This window comes from Notamacropus eugenii, chromosome 3 (genome assembly GCF_028372415.1).
Source record: "Notamacropus eugenii isolate mMacEug1 chromosome 3, mMacEug1.pri_v2, whole genome shotgun sequence".
Lineage (NCBI taxonomy): Eukaryota > Metazoa > Chordata > Mammalia > Diprotodontia > Macropodidae > Notamacropus > Notamacropus eugenii.
In genome coordinates this window covers 368,928,937-368,951,954 of record NC_092874.1, presented here as the reverse complement: position 1 = coordinate 368,951,954, position 23,018 = coordinate 368,928,937, and the positions used below count along the sequence as shown (strand labels likewise).

Below are 23,018 nucleotides of genomic sequence, written 5' to 3'. Positions count from 1 at the left end.
ATATCTTTTCATCCATTTGATCTTGAGAAAGTAATTAGTTTCTTTTTCTTCCTCTGTTATTTCAAATTCTTTAACTTGCTCAGGGAACTGTACAGTATTATAAATTTTATCAACATCCTTCTAGGTTTGCTTATTAAAAATTTTGGGGGTTGTTTTAAATTTTTTTGGTGTGGTCTTTCAGCTCTTCACTTGGTGTGTGTGTGTGTGTGTGTGTGTGTGTGTGTGTGTGTGTGCATGTCCATCTGCGTGTGTGCGTGTGCATGTGCATCTGCGTGTGTGCACGTGTGCGTGTGTGTGTGTATGTGTGCGTGTGTGTGTGTGCGCGCAAGGTTCATTCTGGATCAATACTTTTAAGGATATTTTAACAGCCTCAGTATGTAAATGCAATTTGTGAAAACAATGTTAAAATACAGACTATAGTATTATAGTCATTTCTGAATACAAAGATTTAAAAAATGTTTTTTTCCTTAACTCTTTCCTCTTACTTACCACAGATGACAAATTTAGTTCCAACAATTCTATCAGTCATAAAACGTTATTGCTTGAAAGTACTTACATCATTTACTTCAAACCTGTCATTTAGTAAATGAGAGGGGGAAAAAATCAGTACCATTAAAATGTGTCAAAGCTGTCAAATGACAACACTCAAAAAAGTGAAATACTGGAGTGTAGTCAGTTCACCCATATGGAAGGTATATGTCCAGATTGGTTAAATAAATAGTCAGAGAAATGACGTTAAAACCGACAAACTAAAACCCTATAACAAAGCTATGCCTATCCTTGATTAACACCTGGACCCATTTGTAACCAGTTGACTGGCTATTGAATGCACTCAGCATGGAAATAACCATGGGTCATGCAATGTGTCTCATTTGTTCACTTGTATACGTGAAACAAAGACATGAAGGTAATCTTTTAACTTCCAAGTAGAAATTAAAGAATAGAGGTACAACTACTCTGCCTTAGTTTCTGGATTATTTAAGAATGATTCTTGATTCTCTTTGAATTATTTCATTTCTCCACTTTTTTCACTAAAAAAAATCAGATATTCACATTTCAAAGGAAACAACTTCAAATTTAAGATACAAGAATACTAGTATCAGAAACTCCTTCATTGAAAAAGAAAACAAACTCTAGATTACTAGAACCCTGAGATTCCATGACTCCTTATAGCCATTTAATCCAACCTGTACCTAACCTACTCAAGGACTCTTAAGAAATATCTGATAATTGATCATCCAGTCATTGGTAGAGAGGACCTCATCAGATTCTAAAATAGATTCTAAAATAGATTCTAAAATAGAAGTAGAAGACTAGAAGAACTTTTCTACAACTGTTAGAAGTTTTGCGCTTTTTTTAAAACATGGAATCTAAATCACTTTCTAACTTTCAACAACTGCTCCCAGTAGTACAGTACATGGAGTCAACTAGAAAATGCCTATTCCCTCTTCCACATAATAGCCTTTCAAATACTTGAAAATAGAAATTATGCCTTTCTCCCACAATCCTAGGTTTTCTCTTCTCCAGGCTAAGTATTCAATAATAAACATTCAATGACCAAAAGTTTGAATTGCTTTATCTGTTATAAACTGTGTGAAAAAAATAAACAAACATTCAATAAATATTAACTAAATGCCTAAAATATGCAAAGCACAAGGTTAACTGGTGAGGATGCCAAGATAAAATGAAAATCATTTATATACTGCTTCCATTCTACCAGGAAATCCCAAGTAGTTAGTCTTGCAACAGATCCCCATATGGTACCATCTCAAGACTCAACACCACTAAATTTTCATATTCTCATCTTCATAAAATATAGTATTTGAAATTAAACTTAATATGCTCTAAGATTCCATTCGAGTTTTTTGATTGCTAAATGATAGTTGGTTGATGCATCTAACCCAGTAAAACTTTAAAACAAATTTTCAAACTGCTATCTAAACAAGCTTACTTGTTACGTATTTGTGAACATTTAAAATGTCTAGTGTAAGACTATATTTATGTTCAATCACATTTTATTAGATTCAAGTCTTTCAATCTTCGTGATCAGGGGATCTTGACTTTTTTGTTTCATGGATTCCTCTGGCAGCCTGGTAAAAAGCCCCTCTCTTGGAATGTTTTTAAATGAATAAAATACATAGGATTCAAAAGGAAATCAATTCCACTGAAATAGAGTTATCCAAATTTTTTTAAAGTTACAACTCCAAATTTTGAGAACCCCTGTTCTAGATCTGTCAGTCATTAATTCCTAAAATTCCTGTTTATCATTTTTTAATGTGATTGAATTCTTTGTAAACTAGGATGAAAAAAAAATCCCTTTTCACATAAAAAAAAAGGAAAAATTTTTCAACAACAAACCTAAGATCTGCCTGATTTCCTGTGCTTTCTTATAAAGAAAAATCTTTCCAAGTATCTCACTGAATTTTAGAGCTGGCAATGGCCTAGAGATCAAGTTCTCACTTAATAGCTGAGGAAACTGGGACTCAGAGAAAGTCACTCATTTCAAAAGTCCAAGGCTAGCAACAAGGCTAGGAATGGAGGTATCCTAAACTCTGTGCTCTTTCCACAAATAAATCACACTAAAAAAAATCTTGTAACATAAAACTGCTAATATCTCATGCTAAAAAAAAAAAATCATACAACCATTAGCTCCTATGACAATGATGGGCTGATGTGTGGACAAAAAGGATTTAACTACCGAAGGCACATAAAGCCAACTCTCAATTCTCATGGCAAAACATGTTAAACCTAAAGTAATAACTGAAATGCAAAACTTAAGAACACGCTTACATGGAAAGTATTACAATTACTTTCACTGATGCTTCTTCTTGTCTTTATACTTATTCAGCATTTGAAAACGATTTTCCCTTTTAATGTCACAGGCCAGAATTTAAGTGAGTAAAAATATTAAAGATTTAAATTATAAATATTGATTTAAAGCAGAGATGTCAATGTCTAAACATATCACTCAAGTACTGTGGAGTGCAATATCCTATTTGTGTTTATTTTTAAAAGGTGAATGTTTAGATTTATGTTTATAGGTTCACTCAGATATTTCAGTATTCTTTGTTCAGTATTCTTTTTTTAAATGGGGAGAGACAGGATGAAATAGAATTTTTTCCAAAGTACAATTTAAACACATGCCTCTAGATCAAAATCCAATTCCTTGCTAGTCCTGCATTTTTAAAAATTGACATTCATACTTGCTTGGTTAAAAATAAAAGAAAAACTGATTACTAGCTTCAAATAAGCAATTAATTCCAAAGTATGGTACGATTATATATTGTTCAATATTAAAACCAAGTTGTACTTTAATTACAATAATTGAAGAAACTATCTTCACAGTTTTAATGTCACATTTTGCTCATGAGAACAAAATTTACAGTCATAAGTTGCACATAAAGGGTTTATTTTAAATGTTTTAAGGATAGAGTTACATCATAATTATAAAAATTACTTACAGAATTAAGTAACAGATTTAAAGTGTTTATACTTCTAAATGCAGAGAACAGGGAACTGTCTACATTGTTTAAAATAAAATGAAATCAAAAAATGAAACCAAGCTCTAAAGATGAAGTCATTTACCTAATTTTAAATGTGAACACGAAGACCTTTGAACTATACACATACCAAGAACGATCCAAATTGCACTACTGATGTAAAGTACAAAAAGCACAGCATTTCCAAGGAACCACAAACTGCTTTAATCATAATTGTTTTCCCTGAAGTAATTTAAATTATTTTATCTTAGGAGAACCTTCATTTTTAAGGATAATTAGCTTAAGAAGGCTTTGGGGCACTGCCATTTATGACAATGAAAAGTTTTGTGTAAAAAAAAAAAAATCTACTCTCCAGTGCACTTTAGGGTTTGGCACATAAAAGGAAAAAAAAGTAGTTTTTTTTAGATGTAACTATGATTTTATATATGTATACATATTTTAACAATGCATGGTCCCTTCAAATGCTGCATGACACATATAACTGGAAATCACCTTCCGTTGGCACTATGCTCGCCTCACCAGTGCTTTTTTAATTCTACCAACAACCATTAAAACAGCACAGTAAGCAAATTCACACAAAACTAAAAACAAAAATCAAAAAAAGAAAACAAAAAACCTAACATTTTAACATGCAACTTTTGTTTGTTACGCTGAACATTCTACTTCTAAGCATGCAAAAAGGATGGTCTGCATTTAAATTTTTTTGTTTGTTTTTTAAAGTTTTACATGGCAGCCTGATATCACACACACAATACAACAATACTACAGCAGGTAAATGAGAAAGGCCAATAAATTTTATACACAGATCCATTGCTTGTGTTGTCACAAGCCCCATGATAATTTTGGAAAGTAATGTTGAATCCCTAGAACAAGGAACCAACATTTTGGTTACCAGGGTAACGCAAGCACTGCATGCAGATCTGAAACATGAGCCTAAAACGAAGCCCAAAGTAGATGGGCAGGGAGTGGGATTAGTTTCAGCCTCAATAAAGGTGGTTTAAGCTACCAAAGGGGGGAAAACCCTCTCCCCTCCTAAACCCTAAAAGCAACAAGTGGGACAATTATTTAAAAACAGAACCATAATTTACATAGTATAGCTAAGTCATCCTTAGATTGGCAGATTATATGGTATATTAAAGTGGCTTGCAGAAAAACCACAAATACAAGCCATAAGTAATGCTAAAAATGTTTCAGTAGACCCAAACGTCAACAAATATTTCAAAATGAACACTTTATTCTTCAGATGTGTAGCCCCAAATTCACTGTATTACATATGTATGCACATATTCTGTGTATATTTAATACACTCATTCATTCTTGTGCCACAAATATCAACTTGGGCTCATGGAGCCAGGCTCAGCTTTGAGATTTACATGCAGGACTCTTAAGAGTCAATAGAAAAACACTTAACAGATCTGCAGGATGAAACACTGTGTTGCAAATCTGCTCACTTTGTTCAAAAACACAAAAAACATTTACGACTTAGGTACTTAGTGCTTAAGGACTGCATTGAGAAGCTATTCACTGAAAAGACAAAATAGCCTGCCTTTGGTTGCCCAAGATGAAACACTGGACAAAATGCAACTGTAGCAATGGGCAAATCATTTAAGGTACTGTACTGTATTTATATGATGAGTACTTGTTACCATTCAACAGCATAATGAGGCACAAGCCTTAAGGCTAAAATATGAATCAGGCAAAAAATGGATAGAAAGGGGCTTAAACCGCTGAGTCTTCAACAACAAGAATACCCACCACAAAGGTCACCTGGACCTCTGAATTTTCGGTAGTTGAACCTCTGGCCTTTCACAAACTCTAAGATTGGATTTCTGGGTATTCCTTCCCCCAAACTAATGACTGGCTTCATACGCCATAACCCTATGAAGCAGTGCTTTTCAACTGGCAAAGCTCTGCCACTCTAATGTGAAATGACAATTTTGCTATTGCATTGACCATTTTTACAATTCTGATTACTCTTTAAAGCTCCACGTTATAACTACCTTGGTTTTAAAACTACCTTGCAAGATTAAAACTGTGAAAGGATTCTGCTGCTATGGGCTGCTATTATTTACATCCACAATCTAATGCAGATGAGTGAACCACTGAAAGACTGCCTAGAGCTTTCATTAGAGAGTAGTACACCACTGGCATGCAGAATTCTAGTGTCCATTGAATGGAATTCACATTAACAGCATACCTTAAGCGAGTACATACAACACCACAAAAGGCTACAACAGATTTAAGCTGTAGGCTATTTGTTAGGACATTCCTTGTGGGGGGAAAAGCCAGAAAGAAAAATATTAATAAATGCCTTCTTGGACCATAATTATAACAGTAATAAAAATAACAATAATAGTAATAAAAATAAAGGGAATCCCAGAGAACCTAGAAAGAAGGCAAAACATGCTTCTCTTTCCCTAAAACCTAAATGTCTAATAAAAAAGAACTGTGTTGTTACAGGAACTTTTGGAAACAGCAGGTAAATTCTTAGCCTTTGAGCACTATCAAATCCAGGCTGCTAATTTCAGCATCAAATAATGGGCCAAACATGTCATTGAAAATTCACATGTAATAGTACTGGGAAGCATTGGGCTACTGTGGCACCAGTTACTGAGGTTTGCTACAGAGTATCAGCAAATAAAAATGCCACTTTCACACTCAAATAATGCTAAGAATTCAAGGCAGCCTTTCAGCATGTATTGACTGGTTGCTATAACTTCTAAATATGGATTAGCAATGTGTGCATTTCATTTCCAACTCTTCATTTGGTTGATTAATATTCTCTTTTATAGCTTCGAGCCTCCAGAATAAAAAGGTGCATAAACTCTTACATATGACCACTGGGTTTCTAAAATGCACAGAGTATTTCCATGTGCTCTTCATTTTACAAAAGGTAACTTTAAATAAGAAGTAGAAACACAGTAAACAGTTTGATGCCACTCTGGTCAGGCATTCCTATTAAACTGGGAGAATCTTTAGGTCTACCTTTTAGCTTTGACCCAAACCTCAGAACAAGGACTGACAATAGCCAAAAAATTATATTTAATATCACAGAAGGCAATATAAAAAATACCAAACTACACTTGCATGTGAGTACGAGATTGAAGGGGAAAAATAGTTAAGACCTATTACATTTTTAGGTTATTGATTAAGGATACTAGATTAACTTTTTCCACAGCCTGAATTTGAGCTGTTCTTTCCTTTAACTCCCCCTCTACCCAATAGACTGACTTCTTACAAGGGGAGGAGTTCCTTACACAAAATGTGTCATGTTCACATAAATCTACTATTCCGAACAAAACAGTTTTGCTGGCAGAGATTGTGGGTTCGCAGGGACATTTAAGCTTTCATTAAACTGGAAAGCAGTCAAGTCTTTGTGTCTACAAATTTTACATTTAATAGTTCCACCAATTTGGCAAAGTTCATGATGACATCTAGGATGTTTTCACCAAATCGTAGACATAAATATGGAAATCATCATCAAACTTGATGAAATAGACGGAGGGTTTGGCTTCTACTTGATGAATGACCATGCCAGTCCTTTTGGAGCCATCTTCTTTGGCATATTCCACTTGTTTGCCTACCAGGCTGTCTACAACTTCTCCGGGTTCTCGTTCAGCTGGAGGTGAATCATCTATATTTATATGGGGGAAAAAAAGAATTAGGAGTCTTTGTAGAAATCAGATATTTCATATATTTTAAAATTTTAAGTGAAAAATCCCCAAATGCAGTGACGTACAAAAATACTGATTATACTAATGATTTTTCAAAGTAGAAGACTAAAGAAGACACCTTTAAAACAGAACCTTAGCTAATTACTCAGCTGCCAAGCTGCTGAGACCAGCAACCAAATCAAGAAGGACCTAACATTTCATGCCTGGAACTGCCTCCCTGGGGAGTGACTTTAGATTAGCGGCTGCTACAATAGCCTAGTTCGTCTTAGCACAGACACCCACCATGCTTCACATCATTTCCTGATCATCTCAACAGTGCCATATTGCCATTCATGTCTACCCCATCTCCTCCACCACCATCCCACACATAATCAAATGAACTTTATCACTGATACTGGAAAGGAGGTGTCAATCTACTATCATAGGTTTCCATCACAGTACCTTTTCAAATTAAAGTTATCTCTGGTCATGACTATATCTCCCCCTATTAGAACTGAAACTCTTTAAAGGCAGAGTCTTATCTGTAACCCCAGCACTTAGCACAGTGTTTTGCACACAGCAAGAACTTATTAAACTATTTTTCATTTTATTTCATTTAATTCATTCATATTATTTAGATACTGCATTTGGCAGAAAATAGTTGATAAAGTAACTCTAAAAATGTAGCAGACAAGGAAAGACCAACAGTCTTGAACGCAAGAAGAAAATGGTGGAGCTTCCAATAGGCAAAATTACATGTACAAAAGGCAACAACTGTGACAAAATCTTCACAGTTAAAATTAGAAGGAATGAAATGAATTAAATACACTTCTATACCTGTGGTACAGATCATCTGTGAAATATCAAAAGTGTATTACAAGATTCGATTTTCACATCTATGAATAATTACCCTCTACAACCTATCTACCATTCACTAAATGAAGAGACGTTTCATTATCTCTGGGTATGAACACCAAGGAATTCAAGATTTTCAAAATGCCTAATTCTATGCCATTTGCATTGTAAGTAAAATAAAAATTGCTGAATGAGAGATTCTATCATTCTGTCAACAATTGCTTGCACTCCTTTCAAAACACCTGAAGATGCTAATCAAACTCTGTAAACAACACACCATGCAAATAAAATTAGGAGTTGAGTGAAAGAAAGGAATGAGGAGGGAGAAGGGAGCCAGTAGATGTAGATCACCCTCCTTATTTTTCTTACAAGGTTAAAAGTATTTGTTTCATTTCCTACTTCTCTATTAAAAGACAAGTCGGCTTCTTGTAGACTGTGAACATGTTTTCGGTGTTCTTAGAATTACATAATTTCAGAGTTGGAATAGAACACATTTAGCATAACTCATAACTTACAAGGAACCTCATTATAACCTGTAGGTGTAAAAGACAAAGCTGAGTATTCAGTAGTTAATACAATAAAAGTAAAGAACACTGCCATATATGAGAGAAGACAAATTTTATTGCTAATAAGTTAGTCAAAACAATTATCGTGTTTCATCTTCAAGATTCATTTGGAACTTTCTCTGTAACATCATACTAACAAACAGAATATAATCATTCATTGATTTATTCAACCATCATTTATCACATACCAGAAAGAAGTTTGCATTCATCCAATTTTACAGATGAGAGCTTGAAATGTGAAGTGTTAAAGCCAATATGATATAGCTACTTAGGAGCCAGGTATGGACTAGTACCTAGATGGAGTGGTCTCCAGCTGATTGCCCTTTTCATTAAACCATGTTACCATATATTTTCAAAGCAACAATCTAGAGAGTGTCTTATTTAAAACATATTTACACGAACACACATATTCAAAATAACTTTTTGAATTTTATTACAAGTATATTTTAGTTTACTGGTCTTGCTGATTCAGTAAAAGTCTATTTTGTTATAAGTGAATAGATTTTTTTCTTTTAAGAAATTTTGTTCAATTTATGAACATATTCCTTGTCTTCAAAAAGTTTACATTCCATTGGAGGACACGGTGCACAGAGGTATATATTTTTTAAGTATATACACAATAAGTGCAATACAAGTAGGAAAGAATGGACAGAATCAAGAAAGGCTTCATGTAGGAGCTGGTATTTGATCTGGACTTTGAAATACAAAATGCTCTGTCTTTCCAAAGCTTCTAACTTCACAGAACAAATCTTAATACGAGGATTTCTATAAAACTTGGACTCAGTCAAAAGACCACACCCAAGGACCTAGATTACTCTCTGTGGCACCTTGAGGCCAACTGGCCTCTTCCTACCTTTCCATTCTCACACCATACTCCCTGCCACTTTAGCTTCAATCCAAACTGACCTTCTTGCTATTCCTTGAAAAAGTCATTCTATCTCTTGGCTCTGGGTATTTTTTTCTGGTTGCCTCCTGCGCCTGGAATACTGTCCCTCTTCACCTCTGCCTACTGGCTTTCCTGATTTCCTTTAAGTCCCAACTAAAATTCCAACCTTTACAGGAAGCCTTTCCCAGTCCCTCTTAATCGTATTGCCTTCACTCTGTTATTTTCTCTCAATCTATTATACAGCTTTATATAGTATATACATATTTACACATATACATACATACACACATATATATATATACATATATATATATGTGTGTATGTTTGCTGTCCCACCCCCATTAGAATATGAGCTTCCTGCGGGCAGGGGCCAGCTTTTGCCTCTTTTTCTATTCCCACAGTGCCTGGCATATGGGTATTTAATAAATACCTACTGACTGATTGAAAGAAAACTAGAGATTCAAGGAGGTAGTATATTCCAAGCATGGATGTTAGCACTGAAGAGCAACAGGAGATGAAGAACTTGAAGAGCAAGAAGACCAGTCTGGCTGAACAATTTGTTCTAACAAATGAAAGAGTGATGCATATTGTAGGATGGGAACAAAGGTTGAAGACAGATTTTTCAGGGTTTTACACTCCAGTCTGATGAGTTTATGGTGGATTCTAGTTTATTGTATGGGGAGTAATATAGTTACATACTGCATTAGGAAAATAACTTTATCAGTTACAAGCAGAATGGACAGCAGCTAGAGGGCATTTAGGACGACTAAAATAGTTCAGGCCAGAGGTGATGAGGGTCAGACCTAAAGTGTTGGTTGTGTGGGTGGAGAATTTGGAACAAATGCTATAAAGACAAGCAATAATATTTGGTAAATAGTACAGTGTGTGGGATGTGGAAGAGTAAAGAAGTAAGGGTGACATTAAGATTGTGGAACTTGGTAACAGAGTACATGACAGAAACGTCAAATACAGAAGAGTAATGAGTTTTGGGGAGGACATAAAATTAGTTTCTATTTTAGACATATTGAACTTAGAAATATCTAACAATGATGAAGCAGGATTAGAGCACAGGAAATAAACTAGAGCCAGATATCTAGGAGTCATCAGCAAGGACAATTAATGACAATTAATAAATAATTAATGAACCCATGGGAACCTATGACGTTAACAAAAAAGAATGCAGCAAAAGGAGAGGGTCCAGCATTGAGCTTTGGAATATGCCAAAAATAAAGGATATGATACAGATGATAATCTGACAAAGAAGACTCAGAATTGGCCAGGAAGGAAGGAAATGATAGGAGAAAAAAGACAGCAGTGTGTTAAAACCCAAAGAGAAATAAGTATACAAAAAAGGCAAGTAGTCAACAACATCAAATGCTAAAAATCAGTATTTTGAAAGAGCCATCAGATTTTGATCATTGGTGCCTTTGGAAAGAGTAGCTTCATTTCAGTGATGAGGTCAAAAGCCAGATTTAAAAGGTTAAAAAGAAATGAGAGAGGAAATGGAGGCACTAATTATATATGTTGTTTTATTTTCTTAGGATTCTGGATAAGGAAGGGAATGAAGACACAGAACAACAAAGGGAATAAAGACAGAACAACTAAGTCTGGAAGGGAGGGTAGGGTCAAGTGAGTTTTTTAAGGGGAGATTTTGAATATGGGAGAATAGAGAGAGATCATGGTGAATAGCTTTTTTTTTAAAGTAGAGTTGATATAGAATATAAATTAGGCAATGTATCTTGATAGAGTGAAAAACAAAGGAGGAAAAAGTTGGTGAGTAAATGAAGCTGAGGGACGGTTAAAAAGTTTTAATGGTGAAAAAGGAGCACACTGACCCCACCAATCCCTTTTAGAACTAGTATGTTTTCTGAAAGGTGTAAACTGTACTGAAAAGAATGGACATAGATACAAGTTGGATGAGTTAGAGGTTTGAAAATGTTTTGATGAAATGACTGGTTCTGTTAAATGTTTTTTATGCAAAGGGTTATTTAGCATGACAGGATCAGTATGCATTATCATGCTGGGCTTGAAGTAAGAAGACCTAGGCTCAAACCCTCCTTCTTATATATACCAGCTGTGTGATCATGGGGAAGTAACAACCTCAGACTCAGTTTCCTCATCTAAAAATGGGAATTAACAATACCTTAACTATCTTAGGCTTTATGAGAGACTCAAATGTTTCTACAAAACAGCTTAAAACCACGTCAGTTACTGTGATTATGACAAGCAATCTAGGTCATTATAAGAAACCAAGTCACTCCAGAATCTGATAATCATTAAGTTCAGTCTCAGCCTCAAAGTTCAGAATAGCGATTTAATTTTTCCAAAGGAAGTCACTATACCTTAAAATAAGAGACTCAAATATTAGAAATGCGTATATTATCATAGAATCATAAAATTTAGGGCTGGTAGGTTGGACATCATGTAAGCAAATATCATAAAACAGATCAGGAGCAGGCAAGTGATTTGCTCAAGGTCATAAAACCGGTAAGTCAAAAGTGCTAGGATTTAAACTCAGCTGACTTCAAATCCAGTGTTCTTTCTGTTAGGTCATGTGGCATCCACTCTTATCAAATTCCCAGCAATGTCATTTTTCTTGACTTTCTATTTTTTAGAAATAAGTTTTGAGTTACTTGAGGAAATGATTGTTTAAACTAGCATGATTTTCCATAGATAGCTAGAGAGAGTTAACTCAAAAAGTTCTACTTCATACTCATCAGGTAATATAATTTGACAAAAAAAGAAAATGACCAACGCTGGAGGGACTTTGGGAAAATGGACACACTGATGCTCTATTGGTAGAGAGATGACCTGGTCCAGTCATTCAGGAAAACAATTTGGAAATATGTGTCCAGGAAGATACTAAACAAAACATACTCTTGTGCCCAGAGTTATCACTAGTAGATCTATAATCTAAAGAAATCAAAGAAAGAGGAAAAAGTTCTATATGTATAAAAATATTTATAACAGCTCTTTTTGTGGTGGCAAATTGCTGGAAAATAAGGGGGTACCCCATCAATTGGAGTACAGCTGCACAAATCATGATATGAATGTAATAGATTATGAATGTGATATGTAAGAAATGAAGATGTAACTGCAGAGAAATCTGGGAAGAATTATGAGTTGATACTATAGTATCAACACTGAAAAATGACCAATTTTCAAAGACTTAAGAATTCTGATCAATGCAATCATCAACCATGATTTCAAAAGACCAAGGCTGAAAAAAATTACCTTCCTCATGACAGAGTGACGATGGATTAATATGGAGAATAAAACATTTTTGAACATGAACATGTAGGAATTTGATTGAGTTGCCTATGATTATTTGTTACAAAGGTTTTTCTTCATTTTCCCCCCAGTGAGGAAAGCAGGAGATAGGAGGGGAAAAATTAAGTTAAAAAAAAAAAAGAAGACAGAGAGAGAATATTTGCAAATTACATAACAGCAGGAACCAGTGGCAGAATTTTGTAGTATCTCACTGAATACTGATTTTGTCACCAAACTGGTAATGAAAGCTTTGAGTAAACAATTTTGGAAATGATTGTTGCCTAACCTGGAACACTGCAAGAATCTACAGGTTAAAAGATGATTGGAAAGTCTTTATATCCTTTCAAAATAAAACATATTTTACACCCAAATTGATAATCTCATTTTAATATTTCTTTTTTTATTCTTAACCTGAATCAGGAAAAATAAACATCTCTCCTCCCCTCCCCCCAAGATACTTACTAGAATCTGGCATGATACGGAGGTCACCTTCTTTATAGTCATCTAAAAGCTGGTACATGTACAAGACAGGATCTTTCTCATAGGTAATATAAAACCACGTGTTCATTATAGGAGCTCTAGCTAAGACCATTCCCCTCCATTCGTCCTTTGAGCCATCCTCTGTCTCAAACATATGTTCCACTGCTTTTCCAATCATTGTGTCTGCCAAATGGGCATCACTGATTCGAGAAGATGCTGAAAAAAAATCAATATTTTATAATGCATGTTTAATGAATACTTTTTGAGAGTCTATCATGCTAAATGTTTTCTCTATTCAGTTCTGATTTTCAAACATTCTTTGTCAACCACAGATCCAACTCTTAAAACAGCACTTAGTATAAAACACAGTATAAAGTACTTCTAAATTTTATTATGTTATGGAGGAAAATTTTATTATGTTATAGGGGAAAACATTTAAGTTACTTGGTAAATTAAATTTAAAATCACTTGGCAAATTAACTGATTTCAATACTGTTAGAACAATTTTTAAAAAAAAGGATTTTAAGGATTTTTAAGTTTACACGTTACTAAAAATTAATCTAATTCTATTTTCCCAGTGGCTTGAAATGTTAGATCCTAGAATGTCTAATTCCTTTTCTCTCTACTGTCTTGGCATTAATTTTAATATAGAAGCTTAGGAAAAGACCTTTCCTCCTCTTCCTTCTCCCCTTCCCAACTTATAATGTATTCCAAAGATTAATATGAGCAATTTGCAACAATATATAACATACATGACTATTCTTTCATTGACTGCAAAGAACTGACAATTCATTGTACTTTTTGAATTACAGATTTAATATAAGTGCTGAGATCTTCAAATAATGATCAAAGAATTAAGCCTATAGTCTATATAAGACAGATTTATCTTCTTTGTGTTTATAAGATTATAAAGTAATGAGACTCATATAGTTTCTAGAAGCAAAAGGAAGAGTAATCACAGCAGGCATCATCTGCACCGTGGCAGTACTTTCAGTCAGTCTTGTGCTTGCAGACTAGGTGAATAGAAAGAAATACTCTTTCTTGTCAGTGAAAATAGTGACTATTATCTAGTACAAAGAATGTTCCATTTGTTATAAACATAGAAAAATCAAGTCAAAAATAAATTAAATTAAGATTATGAAAACAAGGTAAAGTCGACTCTTGACAAGTGTTTTTAACTTATGTTAAAGAAATCAAGGAAGATAGTCTGTAATAATATACAATTTACATTTCTGATAAAGTAGTTAAGGAACATGGAATTTCTAAGATGTTTTGAAAAATCTCCTTGAAGTTTTCAGCAGGAGTCTTAGTGGTAATAATAATTCAAATTGATAAAATTCTTTAAGCACTTTACTACCCAGTAAAGTGGACAAGTGGGTGTGACTTCCAAGTGAAAATGCTATTAAGTCTATGTTCAGGAAAGGCTATATATCAAAAGAAAGAAACAAATGAGAGTTCCATAGAAATTCTGCCTGGTTGGTTAATAGCTGCAGGATGTCAAAGGAGTTACTTTAGGCAATGCCCTGACTTTCTGGAAATAATTTAATTAAAAATGCTATTACCCATCTTTCTTATTTAGCAGACATAGAACTGAATGACTTTGTTTTCAATCAAACCTAGTAATAAAGATTTATTATCACTGATAGTTAAAAAAAAAATACAGCATAGCTACCACAGAACAAGTGATTTATCCTAAAGGAAACAATGCTCATTTTTAGGTATACATTGCATTGTTTAACAAACCAGTCATTACATTCCAGATTTTATACATTTACAAAAAGTGTTGATGTTGAAAGGCTTTCTGAAAAGTCATAAATATTTTTTCTTTATTAGGTTATTGGAAAAGGACTTTCATTTTATGCAAACACACCACACATTAAATCTCAATTTCTAAATATTTTATTGTCAATTATCAATTATTTTTAAACAAAAACCTATTAAAAATCAAAAGATGCAATTCTCAAAAATACCTAAATAAATGGCAAAGACATTGTCTTTAGACGTTGAGTATTCTCTAACACAGAGACTAACATTAAATGAGCAGACGACAGAATCACCTATTAGATTAAATAAACTAAGTTTCAAATTATTCATCAAGATCCAATTGTAAAGCAGTTAAAAAGACTCCTGGAAATTCTGCAAAACTAAATATTTCTTTAGTCTGGAGTAAAATTATTCTTTGCTAGCCTCAAATGCAGTTAAGAAAGCAAGCACTTTTGTGTGGCCATTTCTCAGCTGTTCATTGCATCTCTAACACATGTTACAATGTCTCACACATTAGTAAGTACATAATAAATGTCTGAAGTTTTTATTTGTTTGATTCATTCAACAAATACTCCTATACTGTTAACTGGCCATTTTTTATGTGACCTGAAGATTCTAATTAAGTTGCTCAGAGCATTATACTAAGGACAAGAGGAAAATGAAAAGGAAGCTGAAATTAAAGTCAGGGAACCATAATCTTGAGGTTTGGGGTACTTGGGACCCCAAAATACCAATACTCCAGGTCTTGCCCGAATAAAATTGACCCAAGTCTTTTTTCAGTCAAAGTAAAACAAAATTTATTTTAGATTCTCCATATTGGGTTGACTCTTAAGAAGCCTCAGCATTTATGATGTTTGTATTGACAAGAGGGCAAGATCCAATCTCAGCTAGACTGAATCTGAGTCTTGTCATGGAGACAAGAAGGATTTTATGTACTGTGGAAGGGATCTGAGGTGATCAAGTAGTCTGGGGTGACGGGAGGAGGGGTTTAGGGAAGGTCTTGAGGAGTCCAAGGAGGATATTAAAGGGACTGGGGTAATGACTACAGGTCAGAGTGGGATTCTGATGTGATCACGAGTGGGAAACTGCTGGAGACAATCTGGAGATAACAGACAAGGGAAGGCCAGGCTAGGTTAAGGGTAATAGATTTGGGTATTAAAAGCCAGGTTAAATGGGAAGATTCCAAGAGGTTCCTGGAGTCCTGTACCCTATCAAAACCAGGGGACTTGCATTAAAAGGATTAAGATTTAATTAAGGAAATAAGAACAAGAGTGCTTAATTTTTAAAAAACAAGGAGTAAGAATGCATAAGTATACTTGGATTTATTTACCTAATTATTTACCTAAATGTCCACTTTCAAAGTATACCACACACACATACACCAAAATAAACTTACCAACTCGGTCAGGAAGGACTTCAAGTGCTGAAACTCGTTCATCTTTGTGAAGTTCTAGTCCATAAACACAGTCAAATCCATCATATTTTATAAGATAAAGAGAAGGATTTACAGGAACCTGATCCAGAACTGTCCCTTTCCACTGAGTTACAGGTCCACTCCCTTCCTTCCATCCATGTTGAATTCTACATCCTACAATGTTTCTCCGGGGCTGAGAAATAGGTTTGCTGGGTCCCACGTTGCTTCGATGTTTTCTGTATACATATACACACACATATATACACATAATATACTACTTCAGGAATATGCATTTTTACACATTAAAGTTTTAACATGTCCCCTCAAGGCAGTGACATACCTAATTTACACAGACAAGTGTTGCCAATTTAATTTATTCACAGGGCATAAAAAATTTTAATGTCTTAAGACCACACAAGAAAAAAAGCCCACCTTACCTTTAAGTATAATTTTTCAAGCTTTTATAGTTGCTAGCTTAGCATAGTTTACATTGCGGAGATGCTCAACTTAACAAAAAGACAAACTACTTTTTTTCTTTTTTTTTTAGAGATTCTGTTCAGTTGTTTTAGTCCTTTTTAACTCTTTGTGACCTCACCTGGAATTTTCTTGGCAAAGACACTGGAGTGGTTTGCCATTTCCTTCTTCAGCTCATTTTAGAAATGAGGAAACTGAGGTAAACAGGGTTAAGTTACTTGCCCAAGGTTACACAGTTGGTATGTGTCTGAGGTTGAATTTAAACTCAAGACTTCCTGACGATAGGCTCTTACACTCTATCCACTGCGCCACACTTAGTTGCTCCTTATTTCAGAGTGCTTGGCAGAACTGGTATTTCATGGAATTCAATTTCATACATATATGTATATGTGTATGTACATACACACACACACATCAAGAGAGTGATAGGGACAGGGGTAGGGGGGTGGGGAGAAGCAGTTTAACAGTTGATAAAAGTACTGGATAAGGAGTCAGAAACACAGGAATTCTCTGATAATTGCTGACCTATATGACCTTGAGCAAGGCACTTAATTTCCCTCAATCTTAGTTTTCTCATCTATTAAAAAAGGCATAATAATAGCACTTACCTTACAGGGTTGTTGCAAGGATCAAATGAAATAATATATGTGAAGAACTTTGCAAACCTTACATCAAAACTCAAAATTACATAAAAATGTAGAAATTCTTAAGGAAACCCAAACAAACTTAAAAGAATTTTGAGATTGCCTATATTTCCATTGCAGCCCTAAAACATTTGCACAAAGTATTCAAGCTCCTCTGTTTGCTGGACACAAAAGCAGGATCAAAAAAGGAAATGGAGTAAGAGGCAAACTGGGTGTGGGGAAAGCCCCCTGGATTTTAATATGAAAAGAGAAGAAGGTAACAAAGCAACAAAGAAGTGGGATGAAATGTGAAGGTATTTAGATTTTCACAGGAGTCACTTATGTGATAACAGCAGCTGATATTTATAAGGCTTAAAGATTTGCAAAACATTGTGCATAAATTATCTGATTTGAGTAATCACAACAACCCTAAGAGGTGGATAATGCAAGTATTATTATTCCTATTTTATAGTTTATATAAAAAGTTCAGAGGATGACATGGCCTACCCAAAGCCAAAGATAGGAAGCACCAAAGCTGAGATCTGAATCCCTGTTTTGCTGACTCCAAAGACCAGCTTTATATAATATTTGCAGCAGACATTTAATATGAAAAATCAAAACAGGTAAACATATGTGTAACCATACATACACAACTGCTAGAGAGAAAAATGAACTCAAATGTTAGAAAATCATTCACAGCTTAAGGCAAGGCCTAGTGGCATCTAATGTCTCCACACACCTAAGAATCTTAACAGGAGTCATCTATAGTCTAGGCTTCAATTTCAAGATTCAAAAATAACTTTGCATCTAACAGAGCAGGAAAGCCTTATCCCTATTTTTACATGACTAAAGCTCCTTGTAAGAAGTGCTTCTCTAAATAAGATACCAGAGCATAAAAGGTGCAGTAAAGAACAAAATAAATTTTACATAAATTGTTTTACCGTGACATAGCATTTTAAAACCCAGAAAGTATTGAGGATAAAAGTATCTTTGTATAGGTTTACTTTTCCCCATACCTACTATATGATAAACACAGTGGGCTTTTTTTTCTAATATCAATAAATGTTAGCAAAACCAGAAAAAACTAGGTAGCATTTCATAAAGAATCCTTTAATGAGAATTAATATACTGTTAAAACCCAATGAACCTTAGATGAAAACTAAGTTTTCTATGATGCTGATTAAAATTTGTTCTATCAACTGAAACGGATGAAATAGTGATTACAGTTATTATAGCTCAATGATTTGAGTACTATGGAAGTTTAGATAAATAGTTCAAGCCCATTTATTCAACTCTTGGACATATTCTAAGGTTTTATTAATGATAGGTAGGCAGTCACAGGAAAATTCTTAGGACAGAAGGCTATTAAATTAACTCCATTACCTCCTTTGAAATGACTCCTGGGATATTCAAAAGTATTTACCTTTTTCTTACTGAACTTGGCAGAAGTAAAATACATTCTGAAACTCTTAATTCACAGCAAAACTTACAGCAGATCTGCCAGTGTTCACCAGGAACTGCTACTTTGTAAGATCAGTCTTTAAAGAGTCAATCTGATTCCCAAAACCAGTGTGAAAAGTGAAAACTTTACAAATCAGACAGATCTTTCCATTTATAGAGGTCTCAAATCGACTGCTGCCAAAATTATGACAATATAGGAGTCAATTAATTAACTGTCTGCTCACCTAACGTGAAAGGTACTTACATTAAAAAAAAAGATTTAATTAAAAGGAATATATTGTTTATAAATATTACCATTATATATTTTAATTTTGCATAAAATACAAAATTCCTGAGACGATTTTTTTCTTTTGCAAATTATTTCAAGGTGTTCCTTGCCTCACTGTCTTGGGTACCAACTAAAACAAACATTTTGTAAAATAAAATTAGGAAGCTTATAGTGGAAAATAAATTTTTTTTTTGTCACCTAGGAGTATAATAGTACATTTTCCAATTTAGCATCACTTCAATTTGTGAGTTTAAGAAACCTTCTGATATACATCTGAAACACTGAATTTTTTTTAATTAAAGCACAAGTTAGGAAAAAAAGAATTATTTTGGCTCTTTGGGTGACTTAAGGAAATAAACAGCTATGGGGAGTTGGGATTATGAACTAACTAGAAACAATGATCCCTGAGGGAAAATTAGATTAAAATACAGTCATTAGTAACTGTAAATCAAGAATGACTAGATTGAAAATTAGACTGATTTTGGTTTAATACAGGATTTAATCAATCTTCTTTGCCTGTAAAGTGGTAATAATAATAATAGCACCTACCTGCCAGGGTTATTGAAGGAATTAAATGATTCCAAAGTGCTTAGCAAGTAAACACAGTAAAAATTTAGACTATGGGGTTTGGATTAAATAACATATCAAAGATAACAATATGGATGATTTTCCAAGAAGAACAAACTAAAATTTTATCTAGCTGAACAGATGACATTTGACTTGAGAAGAACTTGAGGAGTTTGACATATTTTTAAAAACTAAACATGATATTCTTTAGATTTTTAGTTTTTCTTGTATTGTGGAATTTTGAAGAATGTTAGACATAATTAGAAATGTCAATTTTCTCTTAATTAAGAGAATATGCCTTTAAATATACAAGAAATGCAACATGAAAATTTTCTAAATTATTATAAAGTGCTGTTAAAGAAGCCACTTCCCTATTTTGTTATGACAATGAATGTGATGTCTTCAAAAAAACTATAATGATGATGTGACTCTTGCCTTGAATTCTTATGATTTAATAAGAGGTTTGAGGACCTTACCAACCAGCATTGTGTTTTAAATTTGTAACTATTTTGACATGGACTAAATTGATGTGCTTTGGCTAAAATAAGTTTATCTTATGAACTGGACAGCTTAAAAAAAAAAGCAAGATCATTTAAAAAAAACTATTAAATATTCAATGAATTATATTTTCCTCCAAACTAGTCACCTAAAGGGAAAGACTGCCTTATAACATAAGTTCAGAAGTAGCTCAAGAAATAACTGAGAAATAAGAACTAAAGATTCTACAGTACTACCGAAAGCAGGCCTGTGCAATTCTTTAAAGTAATCGTTAAGAATCAGAAAAAAGCCTGGCATGCGGTAAACACTATATAAATGAATGACTGTTGCCTCTTTAATTGACTGTAATTACTCCACAATGAATAAACTCTATAAAATGTCACTGGGTGTGGTTAATACCAAAGGGGATAGGATGAATGATTTTCCCCTGTAACATAATTTTAAAATACATTCTATTAAACTTTTTCTTTTGTATTACAAAATCTAAGAAAAGCTATTACTTCCCCCTTTGGATCTGAAGACTATTAGACCATAAATGTATCTGTTATAGAATGTGACAAAACATTTGAAAACTGTTAATATTTAATGAAGTATATTTTAAATTAAAGTAAAAATGATAAATGACTTACTTCTGGGAGAAAATTTATGGCAAAATGCTTAAGAAATCTTTGTGAAGTTTCTTAGGGCTTCCCACGCAAACTAAACCAGAAAATCTTACCAGCCTTGCTCAGATACTGAAGGGCTGCAGTTTAAGGAAATATGATCTCTCTCGGCAAAAGTAGGGAAATTTCTGAGATAAACTTTAAATAACAAGTGAGCTTCATTTGAGATCATTTGGAAAATCATGAAATTGTATCTGTTAATAATTAGTATGTGGTAAAGTTACAGTTTTGAATCAACTATTCACTGTGTATAGTATTTACTGTATTCACATAAAACTCCAGAATATAGTATTTGTAGTATATCCAATTTACATTATATGTAACATATAAATGTATATGTGTACATGTATATATGTACGTATGCACACACACATACACACATCTTTCCAAGCAGCTTACCTCTCCCATCATTTCCTATGGTAGTTGCCCTTAACATCTGCACACTGATTTTATATGTCTGCCTAAGATTGGTCACTATAAAGTCTTTCTTCTACTTACTCAGAGGGTTAAAACTTCTTCTAGAACTTATAACTTCAATTAATAAGCTCACCTTAAATGGCCAGATGTACTTTCCCTTTCTTCCTTTATCCTCTCTACAGAGTAGATGAAAGGTGGAGTTGTATATCTAAATATCAAAACCTATCACATATATTTAGATATACTTTAGAACATTATATGCAAATGGTGGAATTTTGCCTCCAACAACTATAATGAACACATGAAAATTTATTAGTGAACACTGTATAAGTTTTACAACACTGTTAATGATTATTGTCACATGAACACAATAATTATGCCCTGCCCTAACATGATTAATGAAGGTTTGATATCAAAGGCAGAATTTTGTGGATGGAACATTAATCTGATATACTTTGGGTTTTTTTATTTCAGATATACTTATAAGATTGTAAAGCCAATTATCCACCACTCCAGGGGCTGCCATGTTCAATGGTCTGAAGACTGCTACAGGTGGATGTCTGTCCTTGGGAGAAAGTTGAGAGGGAAACCTTACTAAGGTAAAGGTAGGATTCTCGTGACTTGGTTTCCCATTGAGCTACTTCAACTCTCAACATGAAATTTTCCCACTTAGATAATTTTGAACCTGGCTTTTGATACCCTGTGAACAAAGTAGAGCTTTAATTAGCTCTTAATTATTCCTTTTGCCTTGAATAAAACCGAACTAAGGGAGTGTTTCTCTTCTTATGGTTTTTCCATATCATCTTAACCATGTTTCCTCATTTCTCAAATCTAAGTTACCATCTCTGTTTAACTGTGTTCAATTAACATTTTGACCATACTTACAACAGTAACAGGATATTTCAGTTAGCATAACACTCCCTTGAAGTACAGGCTGATTAACATGTTATCTTAAATAATTAGGTAAACAGACTAGTGAGTGTCCTTCCTTCAAATTCCCTAATAAGTTCCCAACATGCTTACACTCTGAATGTTGGTAATAGTAACAAATTACATCCACAGTGTTCCAGGATGTACCTCACCTAACTGCAAATCAAATGACCTGTCTCATCCAATCGACAAACAATCAAAATAAATTTCTCAAGATGTTGTAATTTCTTAGTTCCTGTTTTACTACTATAAAAAGTTCTGTAAAACCCTTGTTTGTCTCTGATTCCTGGGGAGTCAGATGACCTGATCTGTTGGAAACTCATCACTGTGCTTGGGACTTTGAGCCTCACTTTCTCTTTGTTTAGGATTCTACAGTCACACCTATTTCTGCAAAGGGAGGAAGGTAGATTTTTCTTCCATCTCTTCTCTGAGACCAACTTTAGCCAAGGTTTCCATAAACAATACAAGACAGCACTGAGGCTCATTTCTCTACAGTTCTTCCTACTCATATTTGTTGTCGCTGCGCATGTTATCTTCCTGGTTTTATCTGTTTCACAATGAACTTTATAAAGAGGCAGCATGTGGAAAACAGCAATGGCTCTGCAGTTTGAGGATCTGGGTTCCAATTTCATCTCTCATGGATACTACCTATATCACCTTGGGTAAATCACTTAATCTCCCTGGCCTTGGCTTCATGACAGGAGGGGATAGGATGGTCCTTCTGGACTTA

General features: G+C 34.0%; 1 protein-coding gene across 8 annotated transcripts in view; it reads right to left on the bottom strand.

The window, feature by feature from the left end:
* Positions 1-3,388: 3,388 nt before the first annotated feature.
* The window catches only part of SPIN1 (spindlin 1), a 222,617-nt gene continuing 202,987 nt past the window's right edge, over positions 3,389-23,018 (bottom strand). For all 8 annotated transcript variants that reach the window (XM_072597385.1, XM_072597388.1, XM_072597390.1 and 5 more), the window contains 3 exons: positions 16,371-16,624; positions 13,193-13,426; positions 3,389-7,134 (listed from right to left, as the gene is read on the bottom strand). In XM_072597385.1, the coding sequence (XP_072453486.1) occupies positions 6,935-7,134; positions 13,193-13,426; positions 16,371-16,624 (688 nt within the window). In that variant the 3' untranslated portion in view covers positions 3,389-6,934. The remainder of the gene's footprint in view (positions 7,135-13,192; positions 13,427-16,370; positions 16,625-23,018) is intronic.